Genomic DNA, 20,954 nt, shown 5'->3' with positions numbered 1-20,954 from the left:
AAATCACAATTTTAATTCAATTTTGATGAAACTTGAAATATATCTTTATAACCTAAAGATCTTGGTTCTTGTCGATATTTGCGCATATTGGATCGTAACTTACTGAATTATGGCCCTTGATTGTACGAAAAATCGCCTTTTGTTTAGCTTGTTCTGTATCCATCTCTTGCAAACTGTGGGCGTATCCTGCCTGGCAGCCGCTGGTACAAAATTAACAGACCCAATTACAGTAAAACAAATAGGCAATTTTCGTGCACTGCCATTTGGAAATAAATTGATATTAATTGCATTTGATGACATTTTCCATACATAGTGACATTTGTTTGCTGCTTGTATGTTTTATTTGGCAGTATGCAGTTTCTTTTTATTATTTGTGGCAGTACATGATAGACCCACAGCAATTATTTTCTGTTTAATTGTTAATTTTAATCAATGTGTGCCCAACCTTAGTTTTCTTCAGCAGTGTTTCTTTAGTAACTTGGAGATGGAAAAACTTTAAACTAACACTCACCAATGAAGCACAATCTCATTTTTGTTTCAGTTCACTTTAATTTATATACCCACATCTGATGAGGGATTTAATTGTTATCACCCCTATCCATCTTGTCAGTCTATCCTCTACAGGTCATAATGGTTATTGCTCTTCATCATGAAAGCTGCTTATGAGTATATATTTGATGTCTGGCAACAATTTTTATCCAATTCATATTTGTGTAGTTTTACTGTTAAAACAGTAAAATTTAAGTGAAGGATTTGCATTTCAGAGTACTATAACTTGTTGAAACTTAATTTTCTTTTCGTAAAAACTCATGGTTGTGGAATTTATATATATACTAACAGGATACCCGGCTTCGCTCGGGGGTCATAACTCCGAAACTGGAAGTAGTAGACTAACGCCACCTGGCCTATGTTTTTCCCCAGTCCGAGCTACCCCTATACCCCAAATTTCAGACTCGGGGTAGACCTAGTGTAGCCGCCAACCCCGAACAGACCGACTTCACTCGGGGGGTCATAACTCCGGAACCGGAAGTGGTAGACTAACGCCACCTGGCCTATGTTACTCCCCGGCCTGAGCTACCCCTATACCCCAAATTTCAGACTCGGGGCAGACCTAGTGTAGCCGCCAACCCCGAACAGACAGACAGATACCCGGCTTCGCTAGTGGGTCATAACTCCGAAACCGGAAGTGGTAGACTAACGCCACCTGGCCTATGTTACTCCCCGCCGACTCCCCGGTCCGAGCTACCCCTTTACCATAAATTTCAGACTCGGGGCAGACCTAGTGTAGCCGCCAATCCCGAACAGACCGGCTTCGCTCGGGGGTCATAACTCCGAAACCGGAAGTGGTAGACTAACGCCGCCTGGCCTATGTTACTCCCCGGTCCGAGCTACCCCTATTCTCCAAATTTCTGACTCGGGGCAGACCTAGTGTAGCCGCCAACCCCGAACAGACAGACAGACAGATACCCGGCTTCGCTCGTGGGTCATAACTCCGAAACCGGAAGTGGTAAACTAACGCCACCAGGCCTAATTTCAGACTCGGGGCAGACCTAGTGTAGCCGCCAACCCCGAACAGACTGGCTTCGCTCGGGGGTCATAACTCCGAAACCAGATTTGTTCCATTTATAGTAAATACAGTATATGTACTAATTTGTTTTACAATAGATACAATTTTGTTTGCTTCAAATTTACTTTAAAATGCTTTATTTATTTTTTTACATAATTTTAAAATATATTTTCAGAATTTTATCGGCAGCTAATAAAAAGTTGATATTGACGCTACATTATATAACTTGGCTCTTTTTCATCCCTCTAAATGATGGTAGTGTCGCCTGAGCAAAAATTTATAATTTACTGCAGATCAGTTCTCTTAGCCAGCAATTTTTGTTGTACTAATGTATTTACTCAAGGTACTCAAATATTTAATCAAACACTATTGTTTTTATGAATATATTATTAATATATTTAACTTTTACTTTCAGCTTGTATAGAGAACTGCCTAAACCCTTGGATGAGTTAAAGGATGGGCATAAACTAGGACAAGAGGAGAAGGTCCCACTGAAAGAGGTTGAAGGAGATATGATCATATAGACAAAGAAGTACCGATTGCAAATCTGGATATATCAGGGGGTTACAAGTGGAAATCTCATGCTGTACCCTGATTTTATCATAATCGCCAATTGTATTCTGTATTTTGACTACTGGTTAGAATGAATTGTGCTTGTGTTTTATATTATCATAGCTAAAAACACCATTGAAGTTATATTGGAATAGGTCTACTAAGTGCATTACTTTGATTATAATGATTAACCACACATAATCAGTGATAATTCAGCCATAGAAATTAATGTAACTTAAGTGAATATCCAAAATAGGATCACTGAACATTTCTCTCCTCTCTGATTTTTTTTTCTGATAGTTTACTGAATAAACCTCAAATTTTTCTCTTCAGTAATATCTTTTGTTGATTACAGCCAATGAAGGATGCCATGTTTTTCATGTAAAATAATTAGCTTAGTAATGACCATAACAATTCCTGTATTGTTCACAGAATCATAGTCTTTCATTTGGAAAAAAACATCTTCAATTTTATATCTAAAATCCAAGCACAATTTGTTTATTTTAACATATACTATGGGATTAAGAACCCAATTTTATGGCAGTCCCCAAAAATGTGAAATTTGGGAGTTTAGTTGACTGACTGATTCTAATCCGAATTAGAATTCTGCATAAATCAATGATCATATATTTCTGGATTGACCTCATAATTGACAAATTATTTTTGTGTCATTGAGTAGATATCTTAAAAGATGGATTGTCTCTTTAAAACCTCAATTCAGAATAATCTAGATCCTTTATGGTTGCAATCAGTTTATTATTAAGTATAGAGGTTTGATATCATAATTTATTACAGTTAATAATACATGTAGATGTTTTCTTTGTCCATGTAAAAGTCAAACATTATTTTTGTAAGACTGTATATATGTAAATTTTCACACTCACATACTGCATGTTCATGATGGCAGATCATGTACCCAACACACGATGATAGTACATGAGGTTACATAAAATTACCTGACCAATACTGTCTACTCATAGATGAGTCTAAGTTCACATATTCCAAAAAAAGGATAAAATCCCCAAATTTATTTGTATTTATTTCATGAGCCACATTGACTCAGTGAGTAAGGTAATGGCTCAATAACCTGGAGGTTCCAGGTTCGATCCCAGTGTTATCTGAGAAAGTTCATTGGGATTTTACAGCCCGTCTTCATTAGCCTGGTGTAGGACGTTAAAAACCATTTCATATTTATTTAAAATCATTTCTGTTAATGCTTTAACTCAATAAATATAAACAATATACTAGTAATCATTGGATATTGTCTGCGATATCACCTCGGTGGAAGCGGACGTAAAACACAACTAACAACTAACTAAATCATTGGATAGACAAAACATGTATATACTGTGGTGTCAGATCAGTCGGGACACCCTTATATTTTTACTACTACAACACAGCCATATTCCCCACCCCTAAATTATAATGAAATCTGCAGTTTTACTGAGATAGAAATTTATGATTTACTCATCACATTTAGTAGCTAGTCTCCTATACACTATTAATGCCTTTTGGAATTTCAATTGCACCATTTATATGCCCTTTGAATTGTTTATTGAGCTTTGTTACATAACCACATATATCATTGTCATTATGTTATACCCTTAATTATTCATTGTTGAGTATAAAGAGGTGGACACACTAGTAGTATGATTCGGCCGAATCAATCGGAGTCGAAATTCACCCAGTGTGTCCACTGTCATTCGGCCGAATCAAACATGGTTGATATATTTGCCAAGTGTGTCCGCTTTGCTGAAGCATTTGCCTGATTGTAGAATTAATTAGCCGATCTCCACTCATCATCCAATCATATCGAGAAGTCACGTGATTGTTTGAAGACATGGTCACCGCCAAGTTTAATCATGTGACATAAAGTTGATTCAATAGTCCGGTGAATCGGGTGAAGGATTTGCCTGGTGTGTCCACCCATTCGGCCGAATGATTCGGCTAATGTGTCCACCACTTTTAAGTTTTAAGCATAATAATATGCATACGGAAGGATATGTAACTGAAGAGGTATTAATATAAAATATAGTTAAATTATTTTGTTTTACAAATTTTTAAATATAGTATTAATTACTTTTGAAATATATTTTCAATTATAATTATACATTGTACAGTGGGTTTTTACATTTTTTTAAAATTTGATTATATTATATTCATTAATTTATTTTTCTTGCTTTCTTCAATAATATATACTGATGTCCAAAAGAAAGTATACACACTAAAAGTATGACTAAGTTTTGTTTAGATTAAAAACATTTGATAAAGCATTACTGAGTTTGTCTCTTGCATCCAAACTCAACATTTCTAAGCAAAATAAAAATGTGAAACAAATTGACATTCTACCCAAATACCGTATACCATGGAAAAACGACTTTGGTTGATGCAGCACAAAATGCACAGTGTATACTTTCTTTTGGACATTAGTATATTAATTATGCCAGATTCCATTAGTTAAACATAATTGTTTTCTCCCTGTCAAATCCTCATTGATAATTTATTATTACCTACATTCTTATGGTATCCATGAATGGGTCTAAGCCCTAAAGTTAGGAATTAATATTCTATTGTAATGTGTGGCATTTAATTTTAATTAGCACCATTATTGTTTAATTGTGCAATGGATGGTTGAATATTTTTAAAGATATATTCCCTCAAGCATAATCAAACTGTTCAACCCTAAATCCCAATAAATATATTTTCAACTTTTATAAAGTTTGATAGTTGTAATGGCAACAAAAAAGCCAAATTATAAACTCAAAATGCATGATAATTTATAACCCACAATACGTTCATATGACAGGAAATACATTACTTGGTAACAGAGGTATTCAATTAATACATAAACTTGTAGTAGTACTACATAATTGTGGCTATTTTAGATTGTCAAAAAATCTTGATATCAATTTCTTTTTTTTCTTGATAGTTGGATATCTATGAGCATGTTTTGTCGCTATGTAAATGCACATATTATTATAATGTATGTTGAGGAAATATATCTTTAAACCATCATTGTTAAAGGAGATAGTTCATGCAATTCTATATTTAAACAAAAGATATAAAATGATGACAGCTAGTCAGATTTTCACACCTTTAATTCTAACCAAATGTACTTAATAGTACAGCTAGGTCATAAAAAATAATTTACAGAAACTTCAAATTAATTAAGAATGCAGATGTGACATCATCAGTTTCTTCAGTATTTCGTGGCCAAGAATAAAAATGTGGATGGTTTTAGTTAATCCTTCAACTTTGTTTAATTTGTTGTCAAAATCAACTGTTAGTCATGTTTCTACCCTTTCGTATTCTAACAATTCCATGTTTGGTTACGCCAGCCATGTCACAAACATATCACTTTCACATCATTGGTGATACTGATAATATAAAAGTGTATTTCAATTAAGATCTGTTCAAGTCTGCTTGAATAAGGGCAGTACATATCAACCATATTTAAAATCATGCAATCATATTTGTTTCTGAAAAGTTGTAGGCATCTATGTGGAATTTATTGTTAAGATTATTTGAGGGTATTGTTGTTAAAATATATTTTATTTTTTGTGTTATATTTTTAATATATTACGTTTGTGTCCTACACATGTGGTACATGTTGAGCAATTAAATTGGGATTTTAGAAAAATAAAAAATGTTAATTATTTATTTTGTTTCATACTTTACTGGTTATTGATGACATTGGATATTTTAATTGCACTTCAATATATTATAGAATTGATTCCAATTTCACAGGTTGTGTCTTTCTTATAGTTCACAGTGACATGATACTAAAATTTGAATGTTTGCTAAATAAAGAGTGATGCTTGGCCTATAAGTCTGGGACACACTGAATATGCAGGGGCTTCAGTATAATGCTGATGTTGGAAACGGATTATAGCAAGTCCTAGACTCTATCATCGAAATCTAACATGACTAACATATGGGTTGGGGGCTGAGTGGTGTAACATGTGTACTAAAGGTTAAAAGGCCATTTATCTATACCCGTCTAACATGTTGGTGTTCACCGATTTGTGATCATATAATCATGCATTACAAATTTTATAACATTGTCAAAGAGTCAAATTTTTCAGCTGATATTTCAAAGAGAAATAAATTCAAGAATAGCAGCAAAGATAGCTCAACCACCTCATTATTCCTACAAGATTGTTGACAAGAACAAGCCATTGCCATAAGTATTGTTATGAAGTTGTTGATGTTTGAGGGACTGGCTTGGGCCTGGACATTGATGATATAAGACAATAGAAAATGATATTTTTATACATTAACTTTTACAAAACTAGAAAACAATTAATTTTTCAGGTCATATGTACATACATTTTATTTTGATAACAAGATATCAACTGTATTAACATAATTACTGTACATCCTTGGTACATTTAATTGCAAAATATTCCAACTGAAAAAACATGCTTTCATTACATTGTTTCCTATGATTCATTATGAATTGTTCTGTTAAAAAAGAACAAGTCTTGAATAGAACAGCACTTAAACAAATAAACAATATAGAGTACTTTCCATCTAAAATAATTTTCAACAACCAAACTTTCTTTAAATAAACTAAAATAGTCAGAAATTTTTTCTAATCACACATACTCATCCACATACTTTAACAACAATATGACATATTTCAGGTAAAATTCCAAAATATTACATGTATATGTTGAAGATCTTCAGGCATATTCCTATATCTGTCCATCTTTCAAAATTTTTACATAATTTTATAACATGCTGATAACTTGGAGATATAATTTCATACATGACTATTTTTTCATCTCTTTAGCCAAATGTTACACTTTCCCTTCTGAGCGCCCCCCCCCCCCCACAGTTGCTTGTTGGACAGTCTTACAGTAATAAGAGTGATGACATACATTATAAATGCAGCTTGACATTGAAGAGCACAAATGACACATATTCCTTCTGTCTTATTTCCCAGAATTATATAAATTCTTCAACTGACTTGTGTAGCTGTCATTGGGGTCATAGGGTCATGGTCTACTGACTGATGTAACATTAGACCTAAGACACCCATACGATTAGACATAGATAAACGAATATTGCGCTCTTTCTCAAATAAATCATCCAAAGCCATCCACTGAAAAATGAAAAAAAAATTTAATCAATCTCTAGAAGCTCTAGAAGATAAAGTTAATATCCGATTGACTTTAAATTTATACACTGCCAGAGTTATGGCCCTTGACAACTTTGAAAAACCCTTTGTCACACTAGAGGCTAAAGTTAATATCCGATTGACTTTAAATTTATACACAGTGTATATACACAGACAAAGAAGCCTATTGGTTTTCAACGATTTCTGATAATTGCTGCCAGAGTTATGACCCTTGATTACTTTGAAATATCTTGTGGATGCCTTGGAGACCATAGTTATCATCTGATTGATTTTATATTTATACACTGTGTTTACGGTGATGAGGCAAGGACGCCTATATATAATCATTTTCGATTGACTTTAGATTGATACATAGAGTTTAAGATTTTGAGACGAACAAGTATATTGATTGAACAGCTAAATCTATATTATTAAATGTTTTGTATACTAAACCTTAGCATGGGTCAGAACTAGTAGAAGCCAAACAAATTCTAATTATTTTCTGATAATTACTTAACCAGGTTTTAGTGTATTATAAATGTTTCATTGATGCCAAAGAGTAAAAGTTTGCGACAACTCTAATTAACATCAATAAATGAATGAATTAGGTTTAAAAAAACCCAAACCCCCACAAAACTAGGTTTACCTGTCTTAATCTCTCCATATCTACTTCTGCTCTCCGTAATTTCTCCCAACAATAATGTTTGATACATTTACGTTTTGGAGCTCGACATAGTTCACCTGTTTCATCAAATACATTAACAACTAACGGACAACCACACACTTCATCCTGTCCTATCTAAAACAATAACAAATAAATTAAATTCATACTGTGAAATAATGCTTGAAGTTTAGTACTAAAATACACATTGCCTTCATCCATCACAGACCATTAAAGTGTACCATGATTCGAATACAAGAATAAATTGAACTCTCTTAAACGAACATCTGCACTCATACCCCAACATACTATTAAAAGCGTAATAAGCTATAACTAATGCAAACACTTAATACAAATAATTGAGGCAAATGTTAAACATACATTATGCAATAGCTAGATCTATCTATTGCAGGTCTTTCTTTATTAATTAGACATTAATTAACTTATCCAGACCATAATCAACTCTAGATGGCATCGCTAGCCTGCGATCTTAAGTGGATTGTGAGCCGATTTACTGCATAACTTTCCTTCTCGATTAAATGATTAAATGGATAATCAAGACTATGCTGTTTATCATACCGACTTTAGTAATGATGACCGAGGCTAGGCAGAAATTTCATTCGCTTAGTTATCGGTTCATAGTGGATCAATTTGAATGAAATTTTCAGCAAATTGCCTTTACGTTATTTAGTTTTTAATTATTATAGTGAGAACTGCCAACTCGTTATCGAATCTCCCATAATGTATCTTTAATCATTAGTCAAAAACATAGTTTATAATAAACACTGATAACTCACAACTTCTACCGGTAAATAATAAATTGTTTCAATTAGTATTTAGTAGCTGAACTGGAAATACACTGGTAACAATTCTAGTCTTGTGTCCTGTCGATCATAGAATTGTTGGGGGTGGACTGATAACTCACAATTCACCAAAATAAGAAGTAATATTGCCACTTTATCTGGGTTAAAAATACAAGAGCTATATGATTTAAATGTTAATTTTTCTGTCTTACCTTTGGTTCTTTAGTATGTTCTGGACAGAGAACTTTTAATCTTTTACAGTAAAACTTCTGTTGTGGATTCCAGAAATCACAAAACATAGAATTACCCTCAATTCTAGTTTTATAAATAGAACCAAACGATGTCTGTGATTCGAACTATAGAAATAAAACATACAACAAATAATTATATCAGAAATGTAATAAATATGAAATATGGTTTGTAAAATGTTGATCATTTATACACAGGGGTGTATTCAGGAGTTAGGGGGATGAGGGGTGGAAATGACATCAAGTTTGGCATGATGTCTTATCAGACAATTTTATAAAATCCGAAGCTGTAGAACAATAACTCTGCTCATCTAGGAGCATACATGTATAGGATTAGAGTAGAGTCAGACCAAAATGGCAACAATGCTTTGCATGTTAGCTGGTCCAAACTTACTAGAAGGAAAAAATAAGCTCTGCGCAAGCCTGTTTCAGCTAAAAGTAATCTCTCTTTTATAAGATGTGCAATATAAGAATCCAAGTAAATATATATAATTGTGTGATTTGATCATTTATTCTAGATAGAGTTAAGTCAAGAGGATCAATGGACTATTTGTTATGTTTAAATGGCTGATTGATAACTCAGTAGTAGAGCATAAAAACCACTAACTGTGAAGTGAATGGATTCTGCCAGGAGTTCAATTTCCCTCAGTGCAAGGAAATATAACACCCACACCAAGTGCTTTCTATGGAGGTTTCTACAGAAACCCTCCTAATTGTAACTTAGAAGTAGTCCTATATGTATTTCTATGATCACTCTATGTAACAATATGTATCCATGATATATTCACCTTAGAGAAACATTTTTCCATGTGTCTTAAAGCACCTCGCTGATTAATCTCACTACCACATGTAACACAGTATAATGTTATCTCGGTATCATCTTCTGGTTCAGCTCCCTGTAATCAATAACAATCAATCAATTGGTCAAAGTCAATATCAAAATGGAAACTGCCAAATGGAACTTTCTTGAAATACAACAACTGGTGTTTGATCTAACATGAGAGAGAGAGTTAGAAATGGGGTTTATCGTCCACTCGACATAAACTAGGTCATTTCGGGACTAACATATGGTTTAATTTTATTTCAATAATTCGCTTGCGCGTAGGGGTCTTTAGCAGTGGGAGGAAACCGGAGGACCTGGAGAAAACCCACGAGGTTGGACAGGCGACCCTACTCCTTGTCACGTACAACCGGGGATTCGAAAAAGATCTAACATACACTGACAACTAGACATTTTCTTCATAATCCATCCTATGATTGCCTGATAACCAAAATAATCTTATATGTGAGGGCCTGCTAAAGGAGTTTGTCAGTAAAAAAAACTGTCAGCACATCAGTCAATATGTAAATTAGAACCGGAGCTTTACAGGAGTACTTTGTTCGATTGTAATCGAATGGGGTTTAAAGACTTTTAACACAATTTTTGGGTTATTGCGACAAGCACGTTTTTGTTTTACATTTATGGTTAATGATGCAATGCGAGGAAGTAATTTTTCTCAGACAACAACGTTATGCCTACTCTCCAACTGTCATGCACACTAGTATGTACACAGGTGGACCTTAGTTTATTGCCCCATCCAAATAATTAGATACTTTACTTATAATCCTTGAAGGTGATGACTGGTCTTGAAAAATCCCCATAGTTCTTCTCAGCCCAAGCCAGGACAGTCTTGTTAAGAATCCACTCTACTACTACAGCCCAATATTTAATTAATTTTTTTTACAAGATATTTTACAGACTATAAATGAATGAGAGATGGGGGGAAGAGGCAAAATGCCTATGTCAGACCCCTATAAATACTCTTAATCTATCCTGATGAAGCACAGTGTATCAAGCAACAATATATCATTTCTACTTACACCTTGATTAGGATCTATTTTTAAATGTTTGGCCTTTTCAATCAACAAATCTAATTCTTTATGTCGTAAATCTAAATCATTTAGTCTCTGTTTCGCTACCAATTGTTCTCGACGAATTGATTCCAAAGATTTTTTATTCTTTTCTTCAGCTACACATAAACTGCTCTGCCATTGCTGTATTCTACTGGGTAACATTTCATATATACGACTGGAAAAGAAAGAATAGTAATGTAAATAATCATTGTTATTTTATACAAAGAACCCTTCCTAGAGATTATAGAAACTTGGGATGAACAGGTTGATCTAATACAGTGGAGTTTAACATCTTCTTTTTCTGCACCAATGGGTTAATGACATAAAATTTTACATCCTACAGTGTGGAAAATTCGGCCCAGACAGCGGCATTCCGGCCTACTCTTCTTTCGATTCTAAGTGTACACTGGTTTTTCGTCACATCCGAATAACTTTACGTTGTCATTTGCTGGGCATACCGCCCTGCACCACCGACAGGGGGGAACCACACCAGAAAATCCTTATGAACTTTCTCGGCCAACACCAAGATCAAACACTGGACATCCCGTTTAGCAAGCCAACATATTACAGAGCCACCGCAGATCCCCATGGGCTAATGATGGTTTACACTTTTCCTTGCAAGCCCATCCCTCCCTCCCCTCCAGAACCACTGACAACTAAATTCCAGACTAGAAATCCTGGGGAATTTTCTTGATCAACATTGAAATGGAACCTGGAATTACATCCAGCACCATTCTCATTGTTCCACAATGGTTCCTGCTGGATATTACAAAATTCTCATAACATGGAAACTACAAATTTATGTGTGTATAAAGCAAGGATGGCAATGTAATTATATTGAAGGTATTCCACCATGTTATAAAATATAAAAATTAAGTCACCTTTTTGCTAATTTCAGTCCACATTCATCAGAACAATATTTAGAACCTGATCTGGCACATTCTTTACAACCAGGTCCATAACATTGTTTTGGTGTTTCTTCTTCCATTTCCATTGGTTCTTCTACTTTAAATCGCTTCTTCTTACTGGTTGTTACTGATTTCTACAGTAAAATCAAAGATAAATTTACATACATATTTAGGCGTATCAATTGTTGCAAATGCAGTTTACATTTTGGAAAAATGTTTTTGAGTATTCGACTAACTTCATTAGGAGCTTGAAGGGGAACACTTAATATACATAGTAATTATCCATGTCTCAGGGTATTTATATGAGCTTAAAGGAGAAAGCCCAATAGTAATTACCCATGTCTTATTGTAAATCTTAACTACAATGTGAGTCTGGTTTCCTTGTGTTACTGATGCTTGTACTTACACGTAGCATGCCCAATTTCCACTTTATAACTGTGTCTATATTTCATTAGTTTAAAGAAATTAATGATGTGTCTTAACTATATGGTTATCATTTGAAGACTACAGAGAGATCAGATAGCATTATTACCTGTGTTTTAGATTTTGTTGGATTTTTCTTATGTTTCTCTTTTCTTTTATCTTTTTTACGGTATTTACGAGGTGAACTTGTTTCACTCGAACTAGATCTCTTTTCTTTTTTCTAAAACAGAGAGGTCAATTATAGTAGTTAATTAAACACCCAACATACAAAATAGTCTTTGAATATTTTATTGCATGTACCAGGAATCTTATCCATAGAGTGGGGGATCAAGTGGCTAAGTGACTAAGACGCTGGCTCGCTCGCCTGGAGGTCGGGTGCTCGATCCCTGCATTGGCCGAGTAAGTTCATCCAGATTTTCTGGCATTTTTTCCCCTTGTCAGTGATGCAGGACGGAGGGCCTGACAAGGACAGCTGTCTAGTCATTCGGATGGGACGAAAAACCAAGGTCCCGTGTACATATTGGCGTGCACGTAAAAAAGATCCCTTGGCAGTTGGAATTTGATATAAGAGTAGACCGTAACGCCGCTGCCCGGGCAAAAATTCCCTCATAGCACACTGTATGGTGTATGCCCGTCTTCATTAGCCGAGTTTAGGGGCAGGACAGTAGGACGTTAAACCCCATTTCATTTCATTTCACTATCCTTATTCATAGACTGATTATAGCCATCTACAGTTGTTTGGTACTTTACTGTCATCTTCTATTTGCAAGTGAATATATTCTTTTAAATTGTATACAGCGTTTTCAGATAGTCTGATCATAAATCAATGTTTAGCATGGGTAGTGGTCAAGATTAACTAACCTTTGGTATATAATTATTTTCAGACCAATCATCATCAATTTCTCCATCACTGTAATAAAGAAAGAAAACTTATTATATTCCTGTTCAGTAATTGTTTTTACAATAATTATAAATGTCAATGAAATGAAATGAAATGAAATGGGGTTTAACATCCTACTGTTCTGCCCCGAACAGGGTTAATGAAGACGGGCATACACCATACAGTGTGCTATGAGGGAAATTTTGCCCGGACAACGGCACTACATTCTACTCTTATATCGAATTCCAACTGTCAAGGGATTTTTTACGTGCACATCAATGTGTACATGGGACCTTGGTTTTTCGTTCCATCCGAACGACTAGACAGCTGTCCCCCCTCCGTCCTGCATCACTGACAAGGGGGGAACCACGCCTTGTCAGGCCCTCCGTCCTGCATCACTGACAAGGGGGGAACCACACCGGAAAATCTGGATAAACTTTTCTCTGCCAATGCTGGGAACGAACACCCAACCTCTAGGCAAGTGAGCCAGCATCTTACCCAGTTAGCCAACGTGAGCCCCGATAAATGTCAAATACAGTCACTTATATAATATGTTATTACTGAACGTGGAGTAACTACATCACTATAGGGTATTGGATATTCACCATTTATATGTAGGAAGTCCATTTACAATTATCATGATCTTAATGTATGTTATATGTTTAACTGTCACTGATGTATAATTACGTAGACTATTTGTTTTAATGTATAATGCTTATGCATAAGTTAGAATATGCACACTGCAAACTTACGATAATGCTGGGTTATAATCATCATCTTTTAATTTTGGACCAGGACCAGGACTTGGAGTGGGACCTTGACCAAGACCAAGTATAGCCAGACCCTGAAATCATAAACATAAAATATTCACCACTAGCTCTATAAATCCTGGTTATCAGGTAGTCTGGATTATTTAGTCTCATGTGTCTGTCTCACTTGTATTCAACTCTATACAATAATTGAATATAAACATAAAGTCTTATCTCCATATGCAAATCTACAGATTATAAAATGAACATGCTTGCAGATAAAACCGTGACCAATAAATGCATACATATCTATTTCTTCTTCAATAGACAATCAATACCTGTATGCTCGTCTTCATTTAGCACTTTATTTAATTGGTCTTAAATTGTACAATTCCAATATTCAGGTTTTACTGAAGAATTGTCTTTTTTTTTTAGATTTCGACAAAAAAGAGAGAGAAATGGGGTTTAACGTCCACTTGACACAAACTAGGTCATTTCAGGACTAACACATGGTTTAATTTTATTTTAATAATTCGCCTGCACGTAGGGGTCTTTTAGCAGTGGGAGGAAACCGGAGGACCCGGAGAAAACCCACGAGGTTGAACAGGCGACGCTACACCTTGTCACATACAACCGGGGAATAGAAACCATGCCAGTTGACTCAATGACAGACCTCATGATACAGCGTGCACATGCTAACCATTCGGCCATCCAAACCCTCTAGATTTCGAGAAACATGGGTATTGGATGCTTATAAACTCAGATTAATTAACTTGTTTAAAAATGTTAAAACTATTAAATTCTACTCACAAAATTAGCACACTGTCTCAATCTACATTTTTGTCTCATTTTATTTGGACCACCAAATTTCTTCATATCCTAAATATAAAATATTGATATCAAAATTACATTTCAGGTGGAAAATAGAAATAAACAGCAAGAAGTAGTTTTAATCTCTATCACATGATGTAACTGCTACTTCTGCTACATCACTTTTTCCATGTGGTGGACAAGGTGCTGGGTTGCTGTTCCAACTGGAGAGAACTTTCTAAGGGAGGTAACACAGTATATTAATAGGATGTAGACCACCAATTACTTCCTCTTTCTTGAGTCTCATGAATTTAGTTTGGTCTATTTATAGTCTTTATCTATCTTTTCCTTGCATATCCATATTTGTTGACTTTTTGTATATAGTAGAATAAGAGGCCTTGAATTGACATTTTCTGCCAGACATATTCATCATTTTGATGTGGAAGGATAACAGAGTTAAGAGGCTGGTTATGGTGACAAGTTTAATCTTTAAAATTATGCTACTTCCATTTTATGTATTGCAAAACTTCCATGGTCAATTTAGATTAAAACATTGCTCAAAGAAATTCTTCGTTAGAGCTAGCAAAGCAACAAGAATTAATGTCTATATGAAGATCATTGGAGGTCTTCCTAAAATAACATTACTAGATTTACATACCTTACAATAATCACATCTCCCACAATCTTCTTTTCTATTACAAGCTGTACAATCACCACATCTTCTACTTGATTTCTTCGCTTTACTATTCTGTAATAATAAAAATATTCTAATATCTTAAATGAATAACTAGGGTTAATCAATGTTCTTGATAATATGTGACCCACCGTGTCTAATTGCGTCGCATGTTGCATAATGTCTTTTTTCAGTACAGGTCAAAATAGGTAAGAAACTGCCATCTGACCGATTTTGAGTTTTCACCAAAAATCAATAGTCAAGGGCATAAACTTTTGTACAAACCTGTTTTAACAACATAATAATAATCCCATAGTTCATTAATATGCGATTTACGAAGACTGTCTGAAAAGAAATGCCTTAAAACAAAGAATTTCAACAGCGTTTTACTCAAATTAATGTATTTATGAATTTGCATCTTCAACATGCCCTTGCTCGGCCAATTTTTGTCCGATTTACATGAAACTTGTTTTATTTTGAAGGGAATTATGTGTAGGATCACCTCATACCAATATCTAAAATTGTGACATGTGACTGGTTTTGCCATGGTGGGTCACATTAAAATGTTGTAAATATTTCAAAAACTACTTTTGATCTTAAAGTTCCAAGAAGCCTCTTAGCTGACTAAGACCCCATCAAACAATATGATATACCATGGCAATTTGTTGACACATCATAATTAACCAGTGTCTTACAGTATGTGTTTAGTAGATTGTGTACATATATAAATAAATATTCAGAATTTATTATAACAATATACCCATGTGCCTTGTCAGATTTCAAGACAAAAAGTAGATAATAAGCTCTTTAAAATAACTTACGGTTTCTCTAAGTCGAGGATCACGAGCTGATCTATCTATATCACTGGAGTCACTTTTACCTTTCTCTTTCCATGGCTTCTTGATTTTATATCGAATCTCTAAACTTGGATCTTTACCTAAATTCAATAATATCAAGAATCCACTTACTAATTAAAAAGGATCATGTAGCTCTATATAAAGTCATAAATGTTATTTAAAATTAAGAGCTCTCAAACTCTGTGTTTTAGAATGTGAAGGTTTGTAAGATTTAATAACAATGTTGTTAACTCTACTAATTTATAATAGCAACACCTCATTCATTATAAAATGTATGTCCATTCACTGTGCTTCATAAATAAGGGAGATACATTACAGTTTGGGACCTGAAGCTTCAAGATTTGAAATGAATAGATGCTGTAACACTGGTACAAGCATAAAATATTTGGCAAGAGAGAGAGAGAAATGGGGTTTAACGTCCACTCAACACAAACTAGGTCATTTTGGGACTAACACATGGTTTTAATTTTATTTCAATAATTCGCTTGCACGCAGGGGTCTTTAGCAGTGGGAGGAAACCGGAGGACCCGGAGAAAACCCTCGAGGTTGGACAGGCGACCCTACTCCTTGTCACGTACAAAGGGGATTCGAAACCACGCCAGTTGACTCAATGACAGGCCTTATGATACAGCACGCACGTGCTAACAATTCGGCCATCCAACCCCTCAATATAGTTGCCAAGATGTATCATCCCTTATGTATGTTTTTAAGATCAATAGCTAGCTTGCTTTACTGAAAGCCAGTTTATTTACAGAAGGCCAGTTTAACATATAAGACCAGGTAGTTAACAAGACTAACCTCTACATGCATCACAATAATATTTTTTAATAGATTTAGCATCAATCTGTGTTACACCAATACATACACCATGATACCATTCTTCACATTTATCACATGCTCTGAAAAACAGCAAATCTATATTCTCCAATACATGTATCTTTAAATCAATTTAATGATGGAAAGTCAATTTAACATTAAACTGACTCTAATTTCCATTAATTTAAAATGCTAGCCAGCTGTTATAAGACTTATTAATTCTGCATACATGTATATGGTTTCAACATACATAATGCAAAAGCTAAATTTGCCTATTGCAGGTTTTTCTTTGGGCATGAAATGTTATATAAACTGTTAAATAGACATTTATTAACAAAACAAGGACATAATCAACTCTTGATGGCATCGGATACTCGAGATTTTAACTAGATTAGAACGGTTCGCCATTTAAAAAATTAATTTAAAAATGGGTAAGCAAGGCTAAGTCTCGAATATACCATTGCCCTGGTTACCACAATGCACGCATCTTGTCAAAACTACAAACAGTGATAACTTGGCTCAGAATGAAGTAATTTGAATTTGAATGAAATTTTCAATATTTTCATTTTACATTATCTATTTTTGAGCCATTATGGCAATAACAACCAGCTCTTTATCTAAATCTTACAATATTTATCTTTAATACATACATATATTCAAAATAACCCTAAACTCACTTAAATATATAAATAACATCCAAAACTGCCCTGTTTATTAGAAGAAGGTAAAAGATTTTTACAAGCCTTGTTAAAGATCCATTTTGTAAGATTTAGATAAAGAGCTGACAGTTTTCTCTATAATAGTTCAAAAAAATAAATAAGGGAATATGTTGAAAAATTCAGTCAAATTACTTTATTCTGAGTAGAGTTATTGCTGTCAGTGTAGTCTTGATTGTCATTGCTACCATTGTTACGATAATGAACAAAGTCTTGATTATCTATTTCTTAATTAAATCATTAACTAGCAATCATGTTTAAATCCATTGAAAATCAAAAGCATCAGATGATCTAGAGTGTTGATTATGGGCTTGGCATGTGAATAAATGTCTAACTAATGATTTATATAAAATTTGAGGCCAAACAAAAGATCTGCATTAGGCAAATTTAGGTCTTACATAATGCATCTTTAATGTTAAACTTCTTGAAAACCCCTCAGATATTTGAAACTCAAAGCAAGGACATGGCAGATTTAACTAAAGTTTGAATACAATCCATCAATCTAATTTATATTTTATTATGTATCCATTATAATCAAATTACTTAAAATACAAAATTACTTTTCAACCAATTAATTATACATGTAATGCCACTTTAAATGACCTGGATTAATCTGAAAATACAACTTACATCATAAAAGACGTACAATCTGTTGATTGACAGATACAGTATTTCTGTTCTCCTTCATTCTCCATTGTTTTAATCAATGTGTTCACCTTCGCTTGACGTTCAGGAAGATTAAATTTGTGGGCAATCTCCTCTTGCTGTAAAAATAAACGCATTCAAACTGACAAATACACCTTTGTTCCTTATCCTAACAAGCAAACATTTTAGGTTGAAGGAAAGAGCAAAATGTTTCCTAAAATCAATTAATTTCACAGTGGTTAATATCTCACTAAAAATCAATAAAATGTTACCACTAAATGTATTAATAACATATAAACAAGGTTAAATTTGTGAGAAATATATCCTCCAACTTGGAACTAAAAGATTGGATTTTGGCTATGAAGTGTTATTAAAAACAAAAAAAAGTGTGATTCACATTGTCATCCCGAAAAACAAGTTTCAAAAATATCTGTAGAGAATCCACAAAGATCACCTCAGTTTATAGAGGAATATATTGGTCATTCACATATCTATATGACTCAAGATAAGCCAGTGGAGAGAATTATTAATACAGTGTTAACATCATACATGCTCTTTATCATGTAGGCCTGTTATATTCAGTGTGTGTCATATGTTTAAGCATTTATATAAACATGCGTAATCTATAATATTTATTTACAGCACTGACTCAGTTTCTACTAACTTCCTGTATCTATTTTATTAAATAGGTCACATGACTATGTTTAGATACAATCCACTTACTCAGCTAAAAAATACTGTTATTCAAAATCCATATCAAAATAAAAGATGTTTCTACACAGATCAATTTCGGTAGAAATTCTATGCAGATCTTGAGTGGAAATTTTCAATATTTTACCTCCAATCTACGTTAGGGTGCTGATACCTGCAGTAGCCTAATCAATATCAGTGTGCTACGAGGGAAATTTTGCCCGGACAGCAGGACTACGGCCTACTCTTATATCGAATTCCAACTTTCAAGGTATCTTTTACGTGTACGCCAATGTGTACGCATACCTCGGTTTCAGACCCATCCGAACGACTAGACATCTGTCCTTGTCAGGCCCTCTGTTCTGCATCACTAACAAGGGGGAAACCACGCCGGAAAATCTGGATGAACTTTCTCGGCCAATGCAGGGATCGAACACCCAACCTCCAGGCTGGCGAGCCAGAGTCTTATCCGCTTAGCCACTGTTACCCCCCTCCCCCCGAAATAAAACAGCTTTATAGCGAATCATGAGAAGGTGAATAGTGATACATCAATTCAATGATACAGTGTATATTGTGTCAGCACTATTAACTAGGTTATTAGATATTTTCTTAGTGTAATAGCTGTTATAATTTCATTACCATAAAATGTCAATGTATGTATATTTACTCTCGTTTTACTTATCAATTAAATTATAATCATTTCGCTTATAGACATAATTATAATAATTGTACTAGGCATAATTATAATCATTTTATTTATAGACATAATTATAACCATATTACTTGTAGACATCATTATGATTATAATCATTTTACTTATAGACATCATTAGGATTATAATCATTTTACTTATAGACATAATTATAATCATTTTAATTTAAATGATTATAATCATTGTACTTACATGTATATACATAATGATAACCATTTTTTATAGACATAATTATAATCATTTTTTATAGACATAATTATAATCATTTTAATTTTACTTATAGACATAACTATAATCATTAAACCTTTTATTCTACTTGGCATTATTGGCCTGCATTAATTAGACATTAGACGTAGGGCATTTACTACTGCTACTAGTACTACTAGACTAATACTAACTATTTACACCTAAACTGGAGGTATATAATTGCCATCATCACCACAGTGTTGCATGAGTGCGAACGACACCAGACATTATATTATTTATAACTAAAAAGGTGTAGCCTGTACCTATGCCCAAAACACTGAATAAAAATATGATTCTCACAACTGCTGCCGCAGTAGTGGATAAGTAGTTTATATGTTTATTTATTCATTTTCATTATTGACAAGTTTTACGGTATCTCTTTGTGAGTTCTGTCTTTGATGGCTTGGGAATTTGCCAAGAAACTCACCGAGAGGCCACCTTGATCACTGTCAGTCATTTTGCCAAGTTTCTGTTGTTTTTATTCGCGAAGAACAAATATTGGAAATCTACAAAGAAATTCCAAGCCAAAATGTATTATTTTCCCGGAAGTAAAGACCACCATAGGTGGCACTACGAACTGAACACTGGTCGTTATAACACGCTCTAAAACTATTTTCTTAAAGTTTATTAAATTTGACAATAAGATCAAATTGATATGGATATAATGATTTGCAAATTTACATAAACATAAATTTAACGCCATACATACAAAAAATTCCATGACCTTGCGACTGAATAACCGTCAAAACACGTGACTAGGTCTAATGACTAACACGTTTCCACTCCAGTCATAAAATTGAAACAAAACTAGTATTTCAATAAAGTTTTCGACAGACTTACTTAAACTATTTTGAAATAAAGGATTTTAGAGAAAACTGACCTGATATACTTCAATTTTACACGATTTACTCATTTTCCAAACTTAGAACAAGGTTGGTAATGGTATCTCTCGTTTGCAAGAATTAAACGTCTGGTTAATCAAG

General features: G+C 34.0%; 2 protein-coding genes across 6 annotated transcripts in view; one reads left to right on the top strand and one right to left on the bottom strand.

Annotated features, from left to right (window-relative positions):
- The window catches only part of LOC126826928 (molybdate-anion transporter), a 29,845-nt gene extending 24,068 nt beyond the window's left edge, over positions 1-5,777 (top strand). For both annotated transcript variants that reach the window (XM_050556082.2, XM_050556083.2), the window contains one exon: positions 1,983-5,777. In XM_050556082.2, coding sequence (XP_050412039.2) covers positions 1,983-2,091 — 109 coding nt within the window. In that variant the 3' untranslated portion in view covers positions 2,092-5,777. The remainder of the gene's footprint in view (positions 1-1,982) is intronic.
- A 648-nt stretch (positions 5,778-6,425) lies between these two features.
- Positions 6,426-20,954, bottom strand: LOC126826926 (CXXC-type zinc finger protein 1). 4 transcript variants are annotated; one of them, XM_050556074.2, is made up of 15 exons: positions 20,852-20,954; positions 18,309-18,442; positions 16,945-17,045; positions 16,111-16,226; positions 15,275-15,364; positions 14,617-14,685; positions 13,810-13,901; positions 13,039-13,087; positions 12,287-12,397; positions 11,728-11,888; positions 10,814-11,021; positions 9,742-9,849; positions 8,918-9,061; positions 7,888-8,040; positions 6,426-7,226 (listed from the first exon to the last, which is right to left on the bottom strand). In XM_050556074.2, exons 1-15 carry the CDS (start codon positions 20,882-20,884, stop codon positions 7,083-7,085), a joined length of 1,713 nt encoding a protein of 570 aa, XP_050412031.2. In that variant the 5' UTR covers positions 20,885-20,954; the 3' UTR covers positions 6,426-7,082. The 4 variants fall into 4 exon arrangements, with proteins under 4 accessions (XP_050412031.2, XP_050412032.2, XP_050412033.2 ...); XM_050556075.2 differs by lacking the exon at positions 20,852-20,954 and adding an exon at positions 20,399-20,526; XM_050556076.2 differs by lacking the exon at positions 20,852-20,954 and adding an exon at positions 18,778-18,919.

Source organism: Patella vulgata, chromosome 7 (genome assembly GCF_932274485.2).
Source record: "Patella vulgata chromosome 7, xgPatVulg1.2, whole genome shotgun sequence".
Classification (NCBI taxonomy): Eukaryota; Metazoa; Mollusca; class Gastropoda; family Patellidae; genus Patella; species Patella vulgata.
The sequence above is the reverse complement of the archived record's forward strand: the minus strand, read 5'-3'. Positions and strand labels throughout refer to the sequence as shown.